This window comes from Mesitornis unicolor, unplaced genomic scaffold (assembly GCF_000695765.1).
Source record: "Mesitornis unicolor isolate BGI_N332 unplaced genomic scaffold, ASM69576v1 scaffold14153, whole genome shotgun sequence".
NCBI classification, from domain to species: domain Eukaryota; kingdom Metazoa; phylum Chordata; class Aves; order Mesitornithiformes; family Mesitornithidae; genus Mesitornis; species Mesitornis unicolor.
In genome coordinates, this window is record NW_010176781.1 from 55,119 (window position 1) to 74,400 (window position 19,282).

General features: G+C 38.2%; 1 protein-coding gene across 1 annotated transcript in view; it reads left to right on the plus strand.

Moving 5' to 3' along the window:
* LOC104538584 (nesprin-1-like) overlaps positions 1-19,282 on the plus strand; it is a gene marked incomplete at both ends in the record, with an annotated part of 75,430 nt that overhangs the window by 54,878 nt on the left and 1,270 nt on the right. Inside the window, 16 exon segments of the mRNA XM_010181837.1 lie at positions 1,923-2,054; positions 2,657-2,763; positions 4,179-4,329; positions 5,147-5,281; positions 5,444-5,599; positions 6,710-6,919; positions 8,472-8,573; positions 10,698-10,817; positions 12,623-12,823; positions 13,520-13,693; positions 14,131-14,262; positions 16,069-16,265; positions 17,278-17,410; positions 17,801-17,983; positions 19,203-19,280; position 19,282. The exon segment at position 19,282 is cut by the window's right edge and continues 95 nt beyond it. Of these exon segments, the coding sequence (XP_010180139.1) occupies positions 1,923-2,054; positions 2,657-2,763; positions 4,179-4,329; positions 5,147-5,281; positions 5,444-5,599; positions 6,710-6,919; positions 8,472-8,573; positions 10,698-10,817; positions 12,623-12,823; positions 13,520-13,693; positions 14,131-14,262; positions 16,069-16,265; positions 17,278-17,410; positions 17,801-17,983; positions 19,203-19,280; position 19,282 (2,212 nt within the window).

Genomic DNA, 19,282 nt, shown 5'->3' on the forward strand with positions numbered 1-19,282 from the left:
CAAAGAATTTTGATCTAAAAAGCATGCACAACAGCATATTCGCAAAACCTCATTACATCCACAAATGCCAAAATCCCTTTACACTCTTTGCTATTGCAAGAACTGTGGGACTACTATTTATTTGTCTTAGTATGACTCCAAAACTGTAGCTTCTCACACCTCTTTCCGGAGAAGAGGAGACTCAAAATCTAACTGAAATCAGCCTGCCCAAATGCAGGGAAGAATTAGATACTGTTCTCTAAAGGAATTTACATGTTCAACAGCTATTGTCCCTAGAGCATGTAAAATGAAGCAGACTTTTTTTTCATAGTTTAGAGAAAGATTGTCTCTTTTTTTCATTTTTAATAGAAAAATGAAAAATTCTTGACCCTCTTTATCCCTCATGTAGGATTTTTTTTGCCTAATCTGATATCCTTTAATGACATTGTTCACACTCCAACCACGTCAGCTTTTCTAGAAAGTCGTTCCTACAAAGTAAAGTATCACAGTTTACCTGCCAACTGAATCCTTAGTGAAGCAAAGGTATTTCATAGAGCAAGGGTTCTTGCTGGTTCTTTCCAGCTCTAGATACCTGCTTGTTTCTTTTGCTCCTCTTACAGTCTATATCCTCTAACACTAATCAGTCCTTTCAACTCCAGTATCCTTGTCATTCTGCAAAGTTGAAATCTTGCACCCAACTTCTGCTATTTAGCAGAACTCTGCTGTTTCAGTGCCTGATCTCAGAGACACTGGTGGCAGAGGTCCATGCAAGTTGTTAGTATAAGGAACACCAGATGAGGCAAGAGGGGTTTCCTCAGCCACCTGTTGGTCCCTGCCTGATTTGAGATAAAGGCTCTCTGGAAGGTGGAACGTGCTTTCATTTTGGAGAGCCTGCTGTAGAGTCTGAACCATTGGATGCTCTATTTAGAGCTTAATCATGGGCAAAATTTGAATCCTAAACAAATGAGGTATATAAACAAAATGGGAGTGGAGTTAAGCCCCAGCTTTAGTTCTTGAAGCTTAAAAAAAAAAAAACCTGCAGACTCTACAGTCATCATATGCAGGCAAGTAACATTAAATAAATCCAGAGAGGTGTTTAGATCTAAGTAGCCAGACCTACAAGTCGTCTGTCTTTAACATTAGGCCTGGTGTATTAAAATCTCTGCTTTCAAATACTTTGGCCACTAAAATAATTTAAATTTGCAGCCAACATGGATTTCAGAAGTCAAGGAGTTGATTAAGCAGTTTTTGGAACTATTAAGTCATTTGCTATTTTTTGTTTTGCTTACAAAGAAGGCCTGTTTAATCACTCATGTTGGAAAAACATACTGATAGAAGTGTGAAGTGAAGGGACTGTTGCTTTTGCTGTTCTATTATAACATTCTGTGGTTTGGTCTTTTTTGGTGTCTTTATTGTTTATATCATATAATCTGCCATTAACTGACTGTGTTTCTGCTAATGACAGATAGAGATATGTGCTTACTGATAAGTAAATTTGGACCAGCATGACAACTAGCATTCTCTCTTTTTTAGTTAGACAATAAATTGGCTTTAATGAGACTAAAAACCTGGCAGAAACAATCCAGTGATTCCCTGTGTTGACAGAGCTGCACCCTCCATTACAGGCCGATGCTGGTTTTTAGCAGAAGCAGAACAGTTTTCAGAAACACATCAGCCCGTGGTTTCTGATCTCTGGTGTCTGATTCTAAGTGCAGTGGTGCTTGTTTATTTTTGCATTTTTATGGATGCTGTTTTGCCTGTAACGAATGGCCAGTAGATGTCAGAAATCTAAAGTTATTGCTCACTTCAGAATTTATGTGAGCCAGCCACTTGAGAGGTGGAAGGTGGCACTACATGTGGTTTTGAGTTGATGAGCTGGACCTGCCAACTCTCCAGCAATATAAAAGAGTTTGTAAAATCTTTCTTTCTTTCTCTTAAAGCAGGGATCATTACAAGAAAAGGAGGAGAGTGATCTTGACTTTGTTTCCTCACAAAGCCCCAGTGTCCAAGAATGGCTGGCACAAGCAAGAACCACTCGCTCACAGCAGCAGCAGAGCACCCTGCAGCAACAGAAAGTTGGTGTTTTGCGTTTATTTTACTCTCATCTTTAGATTGTGCTTAACACTGTAGCTGAGCCGTTCTTGTTAATATATCCACCAAAATCTTAATTTTTACACTGTTTCTTACCCTGTGCTCTTGTAATGATGCATCTGAGCTCACTATTTTATATCTGTAACAGCCAGGCAGACTAGACTTCTTGGGTGATCACTTAATCACTCTATACCTCCATTGTATAATTAGTAAAATTAAATTGAATCAACTCTTAAAGTTACTGTAAGGAGATGGCGGTATTTCAAAATAGCAATTGACATTGTGTTTATAGAAGCAAAGATACATACATTACAAGGTATAGTGTTTTGAATGATACGCAGACATCCTCACTAGGTTAGGTTCCAGCAACTACATTGCATCAGTCAATTAGTTCAACAGTCCAGTTTATGTACCCAGTATTTCTGTGTCCCTGGGTGGAAATTTTGCACTGGTTTTGGTGCTCAAGCAGTCCATATCACAAATAGCTTAGCTATCTCTGCATAAGTTATGCAATGTAGACATATCCTTCCAAGGCAAAAACAATCTGTCTGGCGTTCAGTTTGATTTCTCTAACTTGCTATGCTAGGAGCTGGAACAAGAGCTAGAAGAGCAGAAGAATCTGCTGCGGTCAGTAGCATGCCATGGAGAAGCGATCCTAACTCAGCAAGGTGCTCCAGATGGCCTATGTATAAGGTGTGCTTTCATGTGTTCTGCAAAGTAAATTTCTATGTGCTTTGTCATCCTTATGTTTACATCCCTCTTCTGCATATAATCCACTAATTTTTGTTTTATCATTTTTATACTGCACCTAGGATACTGGTTTATAATATACTGGTCTTGGTTTATAATTCAGGAGTCTGATAATATAGTTACGCAAACTCTTTTGTGCTATATAGATCACCTTTAGCATTCAGAGATTCCTTTTATCCTTATTATGAAGCATCACACTGAAGTTACAAACTAGTAGGATTCATTAGACAAGCAGTGGATCAGTTACTATCACTTTATGGTACAGCACTGGTGTGTTAATCAAGCTGTTCTCTAAAATATGGTAGTCTGCCATTGTAACCAGATCTTCCCAGATGAAATAGTCATTGCCTAATGTTATTTTTCCTGCAGTTAGTGAATATTTTTCTTGTTGAAGCCTTGTGTATTTCAAATTTCATGTCTAGTCTATATTTTCTTGCACACTTGCCCATTTGAGGGAAGCAGATGTCTGTAAAAACCTCAGCTGTGGCTGGGAGAGACTTCTGCACTGGCAAAGTCAGAAGAAAATAGCTGCCTACTGCAGATGCAGATCTGGAGGGAGCAGGAAGGGACAGGTCTTGAGGAGATGAAGCCAGGGTGAATATTATCAGCTTGAGAATCAAGGAGTCAGTCCTTTGGTTAAAATACTTTGTTGCTGTATATCAGTAGTAGTAAGCACCTTCGTGGCTCCTCAAGCATGCCAAAGTCTGGCTCATGAAGGTAGTTCATGAGGAAGCAGAACCAGTACTTCTGCATAGGGAATGTGAGCTGTACTCAGTAAGTTCTTTTCCTTGGCATTTGTGTTAATTCAGTGTGTTTTTTATTATAATGCTGCAAAGTACTTTAACTTACCTCACCTCCTTCTCTTTAAGGCTTCCTTCGGTCACAACACGTTATACTGTAGAAACAAACAAACAAAAAAATCAAAGAGAAAATGCTGAACTTCATTCACTTCTTTACCAAAGCTAAACTCATGTGCTTGTCCTGCATTAAAATATCAGGATATGTCTCAGATTTTGAGAAGGGAGGTGAGGAAGGAGACAGATAATTATTTTTTTTTAAATTTCATGCTTTGAATTAAAGCTTGTTAAAAGGTTATATTTCAATGTAGTATATATTCAGTCTGTTTCTGGAGTTCTTACCTAGTAGGGGTACTTGCAAGTCTATACAGTTTTTTAGAAAGTACATTTTATCCTATCAGTCAAGAACTTGCAGTCAAGTACTTGCAATTACAAACCAGCCTTTGCCTTACTATCTGAAAAAAATGACTAAAAGCTTCAAAAAGTCACAATTTAAATGTGGAATTTCCTAATCAAAAGAGGAAATAAACACCTCATGCTGTTATGCATCTTGCTATTCAGTGAGAAGCCTGAAACACTGTCTGAAGAATTAGGCTTGGAAGGCGAGAAGCCATCACCTGAAGAACAGATGAAGATGAAGTGGGAAAGCCTGAACCAGGAATTCAGTACCAAGCAGAGATTGCTCCAGAAAGCCTTGGAACAAGAACAGCTGGTAGATATTTTTATTTTCTCTTTGCATTTTCTCTATGAAAGCGGTTGTCACAACATGAGTGCAGCATGTGCATAGCAAATGCATTAAGGTGATGTAGTTAATGCAAAGAATATGGAACAATTTATTTTTGTGACATCTTTAAAAACTATTCAGTATTGGCACTAGCACTGCTTTTGTTCAAAGAGATTTGAATTGCCCTACTATTCAGACAAATAAACTAGAAAGAAAGGGCTCAGGCAAATTTTTGATCTACTTACCTAACTCAGGATAATTCTGTAACAAATAGTCCCTCTGAAATTCACTAGTACTCTGGTGACAACTTAGAGCAAAAACTGGTATTTTCAGTTTGAGTTTGCTGGTTATATTCAGTTTTTGGTCTTAGCAAATATGTGATTGAAACAGCAAGTGATTTCAGCCACATAATTTTTACTGAAAGAAGCAGGGATTAATCAACTAAATTTGGAACATTCCAAGATCTATATTAATGTACATCCTCTGTTTTATTTTTAATTGACTGAGGCCTACTATTCTTTATCTAATACTACATGAAAATCAGCCTCCAAACTTCTAAATATCTTATTTTCATTTCATAGTAATTAATGACTTTTTGGTAAAAACGAGTCATTGCTAATTCTGGCCACAAGTATTTATTCTGCACTTCTAGCAATCTTTTGTTCGAGATATTAATGACAGAACAGTCATGGGAGAGCCATGAGCATTTTTTGGTGATATCCTCAGACAGCAGTAGAATCTGTGTAGCTGAATTTTGTGTCCTATATATGTTGTAGAAGCAGTCTAACTTGTGCTTCTCTCTCAGCAGCTTTATAGCAGACCAAACAGACTGCTATCTGGAATGCCTTTGTATAAGGAAGAAGGACAGGATGAGGATAAATCCTTAGTGTCACCAGTATTGGTTGAATTGAATCAGGCCTTTGAAGATGTGTCACCTGAGGTAACATTTCTATTGTCTTTACATCTGTCTTCCAGCAGAGCCACATTTATAATGAAAACTCCTCTAGCTCCTACCTGGAAATCCAGCCCTTTCCCAAATATTAGATGTTAGAAAGACTGTCTTGTAATTTTGCTCTCAACTTCTTTGGTTCCTTTTGCCCAGGCTGTACAGGTGGAGGAGAGCCTACATCTTGAACAGAAGCTGTATGATGGTGTCACAGCCACCTCCTTGTGGCTAGATGGTATGGAAGAACAGGTTTTTGTTGCTACACCTCTGTTGCCAGAGGAAGAAACAGAAACATATCTCTGCAAGCAAGAGGTAAGGAATCCATGAACAGGACTTTCTTTAAATTGCTAATAAGAGTGCATTTCATAGTGTTTTGAAATAATATATTAAAATCCTAGATAACTAGCATGTAACTGTCATAATCTTCAAGTAATCGCAGTATTCTGCTACTGTTCACAAGTAACTTTATTCATTGTGTAGAGAATTGTGGTGTGTTGACCCTGGCTGGATGCCAGGTGCCCACCAAAGCCGCTCTATCATTCCCCCTCCTAAACTGGACAGGCGAGAGAAAATATAACAAAAGGCTTTTGAGTTAAGGACAGGGAGGTCACTCAGCAGTTACTGTCATGGGCAAAACAGACTCGACATGGGGAAATTAGTTTAATTCATTACCAAACAACTCACAGTAGGATAATGAGAAATAAAACCAAATCTTAAACACACCTTTCTCCCACCCCTGCCTCTTTCCCAAGCTCATCCTTACACCCAATTTCTCTACCTCCTTCTCTACCACAGAGATACTGCCAGCATCGCTGATTGTCTCAGTCTTGCCCAGCAGCTGGTTCATCTTGGAGCCATCTGGCATTGGCTCTATTGGACATAGGGGAAGTTTATAGCAGCTTCTAGCTGCCCCTGTAGGCCCCCCACTACCATAATCTTGCCATGCAAACCCAATACAAGAATGTTGCAGAAAGCAGCACTTGACCTGAATTTTGCCTGGTCAGAAGAGAATTAAACAGACTTTCTTCTGCTGAACTTCTTTGCTAAGTATTAGCAAACATCACAGTGTTCAAACTGAAATGAAGTTAAAGAGATGGAGGAATGCTTTGGGATATGGAAACAGTATATATTCATCCAGGTGAAATAGGGAGGTGAAAAAGACTTTTTCAGCAGCTGCATGGATTTCTGCTTCACAGAGCCCTTATTCAGACAGATTAATTTTGTTTCAGCACTTGTTTTCCTCAGACTTTCCTGGGACTTTCTTATTACCAGAAATACTGTAGCCGCATAACTTTGTGTGCGTTTATTAACAATGTAAAAAATTAACTGAAACACTGCAAAATTGGCAGTGGTTATGGCAATATGTTTGCCTGCTTTCTAGAATGTCTAATTGTCACTTTGTTTTGTTCTCCACAAAATCAGTCTCTTGCCAAAGAAATCAAAGAGGTTACAGAAGAAATGGATAAGAACAGGAATTTATTTGCTCAGATATTTGCTGAGAATGGTGACAATAAGGATATTATAGAGGACACTTTGGATTGTCTCCTGAAAAGACTGACCTTGCTGGAGTCAGTAGTAAACCAGAGATGTCATCAGATGAAAGGAAGGCTCCAGCAAATAGTTGCTTTCAAGGTATGATGCCCATCTGAAGGAATTACCAGTGTTACATGTCAAACAGGGATATAAAGCATGTGATTCTCAAAGCACTGAGAACTTTTGGTACAGAATCAAGAGAACAAGTTTTCATAGGTTTTTACTGAAAATCAAACTACTTTTTAGGTAATGTAAAACTTGGCACCCAAATCATGAGCCAAAATTTAAACTCTGCTAGAAGCCTTCTGCAACACATGCAGTTATTGCAGAAGTGATCACTCATCCCACAATTTCTCTCCCTGCTGGCATTGCAATAAATGTTGCCTACTGTTCTTAAAGAAGAAGAAGCAACTTCACAGTTCCACTCTACAAATTTTATAATGTCATAAATTATAGAGTACACTGTTTTTTATTAGCTGTGCTAAAATAGAAAATGTAATACTGATTCTCACCTTTCTGATTACCTTTAAGCCATTCTATTATGCTAAAAGAGCTTGTATCTCAAGCTGTCTGTATTGAACAAAGCAGAAAAAATAAGTGGAAGAATGTTCGCTTTTAGAAATCTTTTCAAAAGAGTTCAGAAGTATTTTCAGACTTTACTTGGTCTCTGCCTTCTTTCCTAGTCTTATCATATAAAGCCTCCAGTATAGTTTACTTTTAATGAAATAAACCCATAAATTCCGGAAAAAAAGAAAAAAAAAACCCAAAAAACCCACAAAAATAGATTGCTGCTGTCTTTAGATTAGGATCATAATTTCATGTGTTATTACTACAGGATTTCTCTCTAAACTCCATAACCTTTCCTGTGCCGTATATAGGAAAAATAAACTTTCAACAATTTTCAATAAGAGACCTTCCTTTGCTGGTGAAAGGAGATACGCTGATTAGAATGCTGTGCGTTATTGTTATACCAGGCATATTTAATATCTAAAAGAATTACTGCATGCAAAAAAAAATATCAGAAACACACTCTTATATAATGCTAAAAGTCTTAGAGAAGTGTGCTGATTATATTCTGTTTTACCAATATTAGGAGTTTTGTTAGGGTGAATGCATGAAAATAAATGTGGCTTGGCAAAATGGTTAAGTAATATGTATGTGTCTAGTGTGATAAGGTACTCTAAAAATTTTAATGTGTACTTAGACCTGTAATGTGTTGAAACTTTGTTTTTTGTGTTACATTTGCTCAAGTTTGTAATGAGAAAAGCTTGTCTTAAAAAGCAAAGCCTAGCTTGTTTACAGGCATGTGTTTGAATAAACTACACAAGAATAATGTACTTTTGTTAAATGAAGCTAACTGATCCTTGCTAAGTAATCATCTAATTTGAAGGCAAAAACAGAAGTGTGTTCACACATTTTGTTTTGAATAGGAGTTGGTTTAGCTTTTTGCTCATATATATCCAGTTATGGATTTTCAGCAGTGTTGCATGTTTTGCATTGCATAATTATGGTGCTTCCAATGTTGAATAGTATTTATGCCTTAGTACTGACATTGCGACATTGTAATGCTTTAAACTTTTTGGAACAAAAATTATTTTTCAGTTGGTTTGTGCTGTGATTAGCTATAATTTGTTGTTATTTTCTCCTGTAGAATGATCTGAAGCTCCTGTTTACATCAGTGGCTGATAACAAGTATTTAGTTCTACAGAAACTCGCGGAGGCAGCTGAGAGACCAGAAACAGAACAAATGCAGGTATTACCAAATGTATGTTACTTGGGCTGCAGGGAGGGAAGAGACAGAAGTGTCTGTTCATGGTATAAGTGGATTCTACAGCACAGTTGCTTTTTATGGAAGAATGTATGTGTTCACACAGTCGCCAAGAGCAGCTGCTTTGAAGCCAGCCCAGCCAGAAGTGGAGTGGCAGATCTCGGGTACAGGGTGGGTTTTGGAGGTTTCCTTTGGCAAGAACATGCAAGGAAGAGCCAAGGGATGCCATGAACCGGCAGCTCTGACAACAGAGACCATGCCCCTGTCTCAGTTTAAGGGTCAGAGAGAGAGAGAGCAGGATTTTCTCTCTATTGCCCCTACCCCTCCAAGGGGGAGGATAAAGAGGAGGGAATAGAGAGAGATTAATAATAATAAAAAAATAATTGCTCCGCACAAGGTTGGAAGTTAAGACTGTAACAAGTTTAATAAAAACAACAGGGGAAAGGAAAAGGGAATTAATAAGGGACAAAGGATATTTAACTGTATACAAAACCCGATCCCAGCAGTCCCGAGTGGAAGTGTCCGAGCAGGGCCTCGTGGCCGCTGTGACCGCTGTGCCTCGTCACCAGCGACCGCAGTGGTGCCGGGAGCGGGTGGTGGTGGATGCTGCCGAGCACGTGGAGGTAGCCCCAGCCGTCCCGAGATGCGACAGGAAGCAGCCCAGGAAGCCAGGAAAAGCCCGCGAAAACCTCAGGCCTTCTCAGTTTTTTATAGACTGTGACGGGAAGGGGGAGGTAACAGTACTGATCTCTGACCCCCCAGGGTCCTACAGACACCACCTGTCCTTCCTTTTCAGGCTGGTAACCCTTAAACCATATCACCCCTTTTATAAAAGAAGCCTCAGGGAGGGTAAACAGTGTGTGGGCATCACCCACAGCCCCAGCTCCAGCAGTGAGGGTGCTCATCCTGACTCTCCCACAAGACAGAATGGTGAGCACCAGACCCCTGGCAAAGGTTGCAGCACCAGTGGGGGAAAATGCACCATCCACCCTGGAGATGACAGGTGCTTTTATAATTCTAAGAATCAAATTTTGAAGGGATTTTAATTCAAGTATGAGTAAGAGAGCTGCCAGCCTGTGTCTGTCTTTTCTGTCTTCCACAGTGCAAAAGATTGGTAAAAATTTAGCTACTATATGATTAATTTAACTACCAAATAGGAAAACAACATGGTAACAAAATCCACTTAATTGATTTTTTCTGAACTTCTACCTTGTGTGATAAGACATTCAAATTTAAAAGCATTGCTGTTTGTTCAAAATGTGATTAGAAAAGTAGAAATAAGTTACCTGGCTGATTAAGGGCCTTATCTGCAAGAAGTGTAATTTTAGTGACTGTATTATGCACACTTCACATTACTAGGAGTTAGGAGTTCTGCTCACATGTATAGTTTAAGCATTTGGATATGCCATTTTGAAGAAAGGGCTTAACAAAGGATTTTAACTATAGGAGTCTACCCTGTTATTTAAATTTTGTTATAGCTTGCATGCATTAATTCAGCAGAGACTCCTAGATTGAAAGACCTTGTTTCTTGTAGCTTCCATTGAAAAAACTGAAATTATTACCTGCACACACTTGCAAATACCATCCTGTGTGCTTTCAGTTGTTATTTTCCAAGTACAAAAGGGGATGTACAAGTCCTTTTCCTTGACAGTAATTTTGTCCCTATCCAAGTTTTGTAAAGAAACTCTGCACAGCTCTTCACTATCATGCATGTATTCTGCTGTGATGGTTCTTTACTTGATGCTCAGATATTACAGGAATGAGTGTTAATAAAAATAATGCTTTAAAAGGTATTAGAACAACTACTAGTCCTTCTGTGCCTGTACCATATAATTAAAAGCATGGCATAGCAAGGTTTTGTATAAATAGTGTAGGATATTACAACAATTTTGTATTAGGAAAAAAAAGTCCCATATTGTATATAACTTTAAGAAACAAGCTGAGCTCTCCCAACTTTGAATTAATACATTTTCTTTATAGTATCCTTTAAAATTTCAGCAGACTGAAGGACTGATTAATATTTCAGGTAGAAAACAGAAAAGAGTATTACCATATGGCAGCTGCAGTACTGTTATTAAACCTTCAAACTGATGTAATTTTCAAAAACAGGTCATACTGCAAGCAGAAGAAGGTTTGAAAGAACTGGATACTGGAATCAATGAATTAAAGAAGAATGTAGACAAGCTACAAATTGATCAACCTTCTGTGCAAGAGCTGTCTAAGATCCAGGTATAGTTTTTAAATTCCATCCTACACTTGTCTGGTGATATCAAAGGTATTAGTATACTCCTTTTTATTGTTCATAAGGCAATTTAGGAAGGCATATTTAAGAGTATTTCAGTGTGTATAAAATATTGTCTCCCTGATTCATCTAGTTTTTTTATTTCGCATTTTCAAATTTTCTAACATCTCTATTATTAGTAGTATTAATAATAAAACCACACAAAAACATGTTTTCATTCACCTCTTGTTGAATCCCTGTTCAAGTAGATATAGTAAGCATGTAAACATAAAAGTCTACTAAAGGTTGAGCTCTATTCTCACCAGTGTCTCATGATCTGGGGTTTAGTTCTTTCTCATGTCTGTCATTAAAATAAAAGGGAGGGGGCTGAAGGGGGACAAATAATTGTGACCTGAAACTGGAAATGTTGTGCTTTCACTAGAACGCCTCTCATGTTCCTTCATACTTTCAGTCAGACTTAGTTTTGAACACAGCTGAGCAGTAAGACTGTTATCTTAAGGCTCTCAGTAGATACGTGTGGGCCATTGATGCAGAACTTGTATAAGGCTGATGAAATTTCTTTGTGAGCAGTTTGGTGCTGAGGCAGGGGAGTGCTTAAGGAAAGAAAGATCAAGGAGAAGGTTTATGACTGAATTTTACCCTTTATAATGACATCATAATAAATTGGAAGCAAAGAAAACAGCTGAAACTGGACCATAAACTTATTAAGCCAGCAAAACAGTGATCTCAGTTATAAAATTTATGACAGAGTTTGTGCTAATGTGTCTTTTTCCTAGTTGTTTATCCTTTTGGTCTTAGACCCTACTGCTTTTTGCCGTCAGATTATGTGTAGTTATTCCCCTTCTCGTTACTTCAGATTTTAGAAAAGCCTTCCCTTTGTTTTTTTGACAGTTGTGCTTCTTACAATTGTCTCCTTAAATCTAGAGGAGCCAGCTGCAGTCTGAGGATGGGTACTTCGCTGTAGCGCTGGATGGTCATTTAGATATTTTGGTTTGTTAGTTTCTGGCTGACTTGTCTTGATCGAAAGTATGAGCTTACCCTCACAGTCAGATATATGTTCTGAGAATACAATTCTCAAAACCAAAACAAGAAAGTAATCCTGTTCGGGTGAAGAAAAGCATCAGTAGGTGGTTCTCACTTTTATGACCGAGGTATACATGATGAGTAGTAGCACACAGGAACTGATGAGATTCTTCCTTTTGGCTCATTTTGTAACTTGGTAGTATGGTCACACTGTGAAATACACACTGCACTTTTTGTACACTTTACTGTGTAGAATATGTTGCTATTTTGTGCCTGGTTTGGTTTTTATTATGGGTTGTATGTGCCTTCCTTGCTGCCATTAAGCTGCTGGGGCAGGAGAGGGAGGCAAATCTGCCTTTCAGATGCCTGTAGTCTCTATCCATGATGGAGTCCATCCAACCCCCTGCATTATAAGAAACAAAATGTAAACAGCATCTGCAGCGTGCAGCAGCCATACAGTAGTCTGGTTTTTGATGACTTAAGTCTGATCACCATACTCCTTTGTTACTTAAAGCAAGCCTTTAGGATTCTGCTTTGTTCCCGAATGCATGCACTTGAAAGAGTTGAAGGTCTTGCTAGTTTTTTCTCGCTTTAAATTGAGAGTTGTGAATTTGTCAATCAAGTCACTATATCTACACAGTCTTTTTGAGCTGAGAATAGATGTTATTCTGCTCATATTCACAGAGGAACACAGGGACAGTAGGGTTTCTTATAGTAAGACATGTATAAAGTGTGAAATAAGAGTCAACATTGCTACTTTGCCCCCAAGGATATGTATGATGAGCTGATGATGATCATTGGATCCAGACGGAGTGACCTGAATCAGAATCTAGCTCTTAAGAAGCAGTATGAACAGGCTTTGCAGGACCTAGCTGACTTGCTAGAAACAGGCCAAGAAAAGATGGCTGGTGACCAGAAAATGATTGTTGCTTCTAAGGAAGAGGTTCGATCGCTACTTGACAAACATAAGGTAAGAAACTGTGACATATTTCAGGACTAATCATGACTTTGAGCTTGTACACAGCAAACTGCTAACCTTCTATTCCTAAAGGTTCAGGAGCTTTTCAGAATGATGGACGAGTGTTAAATCAAGATATATTAAAACTTACTGTATTTTAAATTGGAGTCAGTGAACTGTTTTAACTGAATTATTTTCAAATGCTCTGTGGAAGGTGAACCCAAGTAGATCTATGACTAAATCCCAATAAAACCAGGACACTTTCTCATTCTAAGAACAATTTCCTATTCTTGTCTTGTCATGCTACATAGCAGTTTCATCCACCACTCCATTTGTTTGCAATGGAAGTTTATATTTGCTAATAGCACCCGCAAAATATAACAAGACTTTCTTTTTTATTAGGCAGATTTTTTTGGTAGTATATATCTGATTTAAGCTATTTTTGTTTATGGAATGAGAGTTGGAATAGAATTTGCATGGAAAGTATGACCTCTTTCTTTAAAAAGGCAATTGTCCTTTTTATATTGTGTGTTAGATTTTGTGAAATTTTGGTAGAATAAAAAGTCTACCTAATCCTATGTCTACAGCTACTTAATTGCTACTGCTATTGTCTTAAAATGTTGCCCTAGTGGTAATGAATTGAGTAACAATTGTGTTTACTCTTTTCTATTCTATCTTTACCTTCTCTCTCACACCCAAATTTTTCAGGAATATTTTCAGGGGTTGGAGTCTCACATGATCCTGACAGAAACACTCTTTAGAAAGATGAATAGCTTTGCCCTCTTGAAGGAAACTCAGTCACATTCAGAGCTAATGACACAAGCTTCAGCTGTATTAAAGCTGGCTCATAAACGAGGTGTGGAGCTGGAATACATTCTAGAGGTAAGAATTTCTGTGGTCTTTTCTGCACTGCCGTTGTTATCAACCACCAGGATATTCACTAATGTTGTTTTCCTGTGCTTGGACAGAATTGATGGACATCAACCCCTTTTGTCCCACAAGTCACTGGTAGCCTACATGTAATCTTTGCTATGTAACTCCTGTGACCTTCAGGTGACACAAGTGTTCCTCTAAATTTAAAGTAACTGCTTAGCTTTAGCTGACAAGGAGAACATGTCGGCTTTATCCATGTGTTCTAACTAAAAGCTGAATTTGACACAGAGATGATGTCTTATTACAAGTTCACCAGACATTTGTACTGTTATTTCTGTACATTCACAACCATGCAGCTATAGGATTTCAGACTGAAAAAGCAATTAATAAAAATCTAGATACTTAGATCAGTATTCAACATATACATGGATAATTTGTGCTTGCAGACCTGGATGCATCTGGATGAAGATTACCAGGAACTTACCAGACAGTTGGAGTCTGTTGAAAGTAGCATCCCCACTGTTGGTTTGGTGGAAGAGACAGAGGACAAGCTTACAGACCGGATTGCACTTTTCCAGGTTGGTGCTTTTTAGAGATTCTTTATGAAAAAGTTGGATGATAGAGACCTCTGAAGGTTACCTTGTCCACCCTCCCACATGAAGCAGGACAGTTGCCATAAGCTGGATCAGTCACGATGTTGGAAACCTCAAAAGATGGAGATCCCACAGCTGAGCTGAAGAACAATTGTATTACTGCCCCACCTTCTACTGAAAAGGTTTTCTGTAGTGCCCAATCTAAACCTTCAACTTTCACCTTGTCAACATTGTCCCTTTTATATTGTGTGGCACTACTGAGAAGCATTTACCTCTATAAATCTTTTTAATTCTACTCCAAATAGTTGTAGACCTTTGTTAGACTGGCCCTTTGCCTCCTGTTTGTCAATCTAAAACAAATACACCTCCCTCAGCCTCTTTTTAAAAGGTATGTACTCTAGGTCCCTAAACATCTTAATAGCTCTACATCAGACCCTGACTATTTCCATCTTGAACTTGGTGAGAGGTGAGAATGAGGCAGAATTAGATGCACTAGATGTGGCCTCATCAGTATCATGTAGATGGGGAGATTAAAATAAGTTGGTTGTTCACGGTCCTAATGTAGGCCAGTACTGTGGATTTCCTTATTCACAATGTCTTCATTATGGAAGATGCCAGGTTAAAATACACTAGCCATTCTTTCCTTGCCTGTACTTTAACAGGGTTATTCTGCCTGAGGCACAGAATTTGCACTTTTTGTTGAGCCTCCTAAGATTTCTGCTGCCTCCAACCTCAAGTTTATCAAAGTATCTCTGGACTAAGTCTGCCATTTTTTGTATTAACCACTCTCCCTATGTTGGTGTCATCCACAAGTTTACTGAGGGACTGCTTTCTATCATCATCTGTGCCATTTAAGAGGATGATGATGATGTTTTGGCTCAAATGTCAACAATGTCTGGAGTACTCTGCCCATTACAGTCTGCCAGCCAGACATCGAGCCTTTGATCACTAGTGTTTGAGACTAGTAATGCAGCTACTTTTAAACTCATGTAACAACAGTCCTTTTATCCAGCCCACATTCTCTCCACTTCCAGATAGGAGTCCTGTGGGAAGTGGTGCCAAGGGCCATACTGAATTCAGTCTCATCCACAGAGACAGTAATTTTGTCATAAAAGGCTGTCAAGTTAGGGAATTCAACCTGAATATTCCTGGTTACTTTTTGGTTCTTTTGGTCCTTTTTGTCCTTGAAAATGGATTCCAAGGGCCTGTGCTTCATGATTTTTAGAGAGAACAAGGTGAGGCTGAACAACCTGTGGGCGGGGAGGAGGGGTGATCTTCTCTTTTGTAGCCATGGATAGCTGGAGGGTAGATCAGTAAAAGAAGACTTAGATGATCAGAGAGCTGAAGATAGTCATCGTAAGGGCTGAAGTGTGGCCACTATTTATAATTTGATATTGGACACCTTTAACTTTCATTGAAGTAGATTTTTCAGCAGATGGTAGATAAAGTTCTGACATTTTAATTGATTTCTCTCAGAAATGGTGTTGCCCATGAAGATTCCTTTGAAATTGTTCTTTTCAAGTGTAAAATTTCTACACCAAGGAGGAGTTCGTCATAAGGAGGTGTCTGACATTCTGAAGTGAGGGGTTTTGTGACCGCACATTGAGATTTTGAGCAGGTTACCTGCATAATGGTTCTCAGGGGGTTCTGGAGATGGAGCAGAGGAAAAAATGTGATGTGCCATGGTAACACTGGATATACTACAAAATGCAATAAAAGAAAACTAAATGTTGAGCAAGTGTGGTAGCAGAGACCTGCAGAGCTATCTAATTGTCTCCTCTGTCATTACAGCATCTGAAATCTAACCTCACTGAATACCAACCTAAATTATACGAAGTGCTAGATGATGGGAAAAGGCTTCTTTTTTCTGTTAGCTGCTCAGATCTTGAAAGTCAGCTGAACCAACTAGGAGAGCACTGGTTAAGTAACACCAGCAAGGTTACCAAGGAGCTTCACAGGTTGGAGACAATACTGAAGCACTGGACAAGGTAATGCTGATGTTATGAACAGTATGAACTTCACCTGCGCTGTTCAGGTCAAAGTTATTCTGAACCCAGAACTATTAGATTTGACGTTTAAAAGGAAGTGCTTTGAAATTTATATGACAGTTTGACTGCTTTACAATATCCTGCTCCTGTTCCATAGAAGGGCTGTCATACTCTTTCATTCACAATAAAACATGTACCAGGTAACAGCTGATGGGAGGCAGTAAGAAGGTATTTTATTTAGATGACTAAGTTAGAAGCCCCATGTCTCTTGATGAGAAAAGGCATGTGTTTTGTTAGGTAGTGTGAGTAGCCTCAGCATGTTTTGACAGAGGCATTGTCACTGCTGGGTTCTTGTAGGTCTATGTCCATTAAGTTATATGCTACTTTTGAAATTAATTCTTTAAGTGATACTCAAATTTTGTCTTTTATTTGTGATAACCCTGTCTTAGCTTACCAGCCATTCAAGAGAGATACATAAAGGGATTATGCGCATAAAGATTATTTAGAGACACTCTCATTCTGACATCTTATTTGTTGCTTGCAATGTGAAATGATACAGAGATAGTTTCTGGGGAAAAAAAAACACCAAAAAACCAAAACCAAACTCATTAAATTTCTGCTCTGAGATACTTCATGGTAAAGCTTTTGGAAGACTGAGCTTTCTAACGGAAAGCAAAATGTGTTTATATGTGTGAGGTGGGGTGGGGTGCTGTTGCAGCTTGCCCAAACAGATTGATAACCTAATTACTAGTCGTTCATTAAACTTAGTTTTTCTAAGAGACAAAAAGAAGGCACTGTTAGGAATTGTGGGTGTAATGGCTAAGATAATAGCTTCCTGATACCATGTCTTTAAAATTATATCACATTTTTCTGAAATTTAATAAAGGAAATAAAAGATTTTTATTTTAAATCTGGCATATAGTACCTTCCTTTAACACGTGGAAGAGAGACTGCTCAGTTGGAAGCAAGAAGTGGCAATGACTGGTTTAGTTTACTTTAAACATCTTTACAGATATCAGAGCGAATCAAGTGAACTGACACAGTGGTTACAGTCTGCAAAGGAGCGACTTGAGTTTTGGAGCCAGCAGTCTTTGACAGTTCCTCAGGAACTGGAAACAGTCCGAGACCACCTGAACTCCTTTTTGGTAAGTCACTTCATGGGCCTCGGACTCCTTTTTCTCTCCAATTACAAATAAACCTTTGAGCAATCGTATGATTATACTTTTTCTCATTCTTGAAGTAGTGAGTATGCAAAAGAAATGAATCTGCTTCTGTAGGTGAGTGGTCCTTCAAAAAACTGATATGCTTGCACATTCAGCATTCCTTTGCTATATGCAATGATTGTAAAGCTTACTGATTTTGAGAACAGAAACCATTCTGAAAATTTTTATTCTTACTTGGTCTGAAGTGTAGCTGGTAAACACTAATAGAAAGTACATATTTTTAAAAGAAAGGGAGGATATTCTTAGCTTCCTGAGGTAAAGCTTTAAATATAGTACAAGAAATTATTTTCACAAAAATTATTCTGCTTACAGGAGTTTTCAAAAGAAGTGGATGCTAAATCATCACTGAAATCTTCTGTCCTGAGCACTGGGAACCAGCTTCTCAGGCTGAAGAAAGTGGATACAGCAGCATTGCGTGCGGGATTGTCTCATATTGACAGTCAGTGGACAGAGCTGCTCACACAAATCCCAGCAGTACAAGAGAAATTGCACCAGGTAAGGAAGGCCAGTGATGGCCTTTGATATTCCAGAAAATTCAGACCACAGTATTGGCACTGCCTTTGAGAGGTGGTTGCTCCCTTCCTCAGTTTATTCACATGAGGCAAGATAGGAACAATATTACTCCTTTTTTAAAGTGGGAAAGCTTACACTTATGCCCAAATCCTGTCTATCCATACTGTTTAACACTAATTGGTGTTAATGTCAGACTTTCCAGTTATGTTTGTTAAATTTTAACCAAAGAACAGTTGAGGTTATTTTTCAACATGTTGTTGGTATACATTTTGGAAAAAGGGAGCTCATATCCCTGTGGCCTGTAAAGTTTGGATGGTGGTTTTGTTCAAATTGAGTAGACTGAGTTTAAGTCTATGCAAGACAAAATACATCTAAAAGCATTATGCAAGGTTCCTGCTAGTGTATGTAGGAGCAGGAGGGTTTTGGTTGTGTAGGTTTTTTTAAATGCTATAGTACTGAAGTTAAAGAATTATAATGGTCCAAAATTTGGCCTAGTATTTAGTTGCTAGAATGTTATCAGTCTAAGCAGTTGCTTCAGTTTATAATTTGGAATGCTTCCAGAGTTAGTAATATCATTGTGATTTAGAGGGAGAGAGGAAGAGTGACAAATGTTACCTGAATCTATTATATTAAACAGTTCTCTGAACTGTCTTATAATGCAAAATATATGTCTACCTAAAAATGTCATGGAACATGTTTCTGAGTAACTAAATATAAGCAAGCACTACTGTATCAAACATTGAAAGTGATTCTTTTAAGGAAATAAAAAAGGTACTTTTCAAAATCAGCCCATTTAGAAATCACCCTCACAAGGAGAGCTGTATAAAATTGTTTTCCATGGGTCTGTTCATTATCCATTTACAGGGACGGGAAAATTGATCTTCTGCATAAGCCAAATACAAAATCATGGAATGAGAATGCAGAACATTTTGAAAGTCAGAAATTGAATCTTTGAGTTTGTCCAGTTACTTTGTACAATGAAGAATGGAAATAAGAAGCCTTTAATAAAGTATTTTCTTACTAGGATCCATGCAGTTATATATCTCGCATTAAAACCTTCATTTTTTTTCAGTGATACATTAGGGACGTAGAATAACATGATAATAAGAGCAGGTAAAGGAAATGTACTATAGTAACACAAAACAAGAAAATCTTATCTGTTTTCTTCACAACATGCATTTTAAGTCTGTTATCTATACAGCTCCAGATGGACAGAATTCCTTCTCGCCATGCTATTACTGAAGTTATGAGCTGGATTGCCCTGATGGAAAATATCATTCA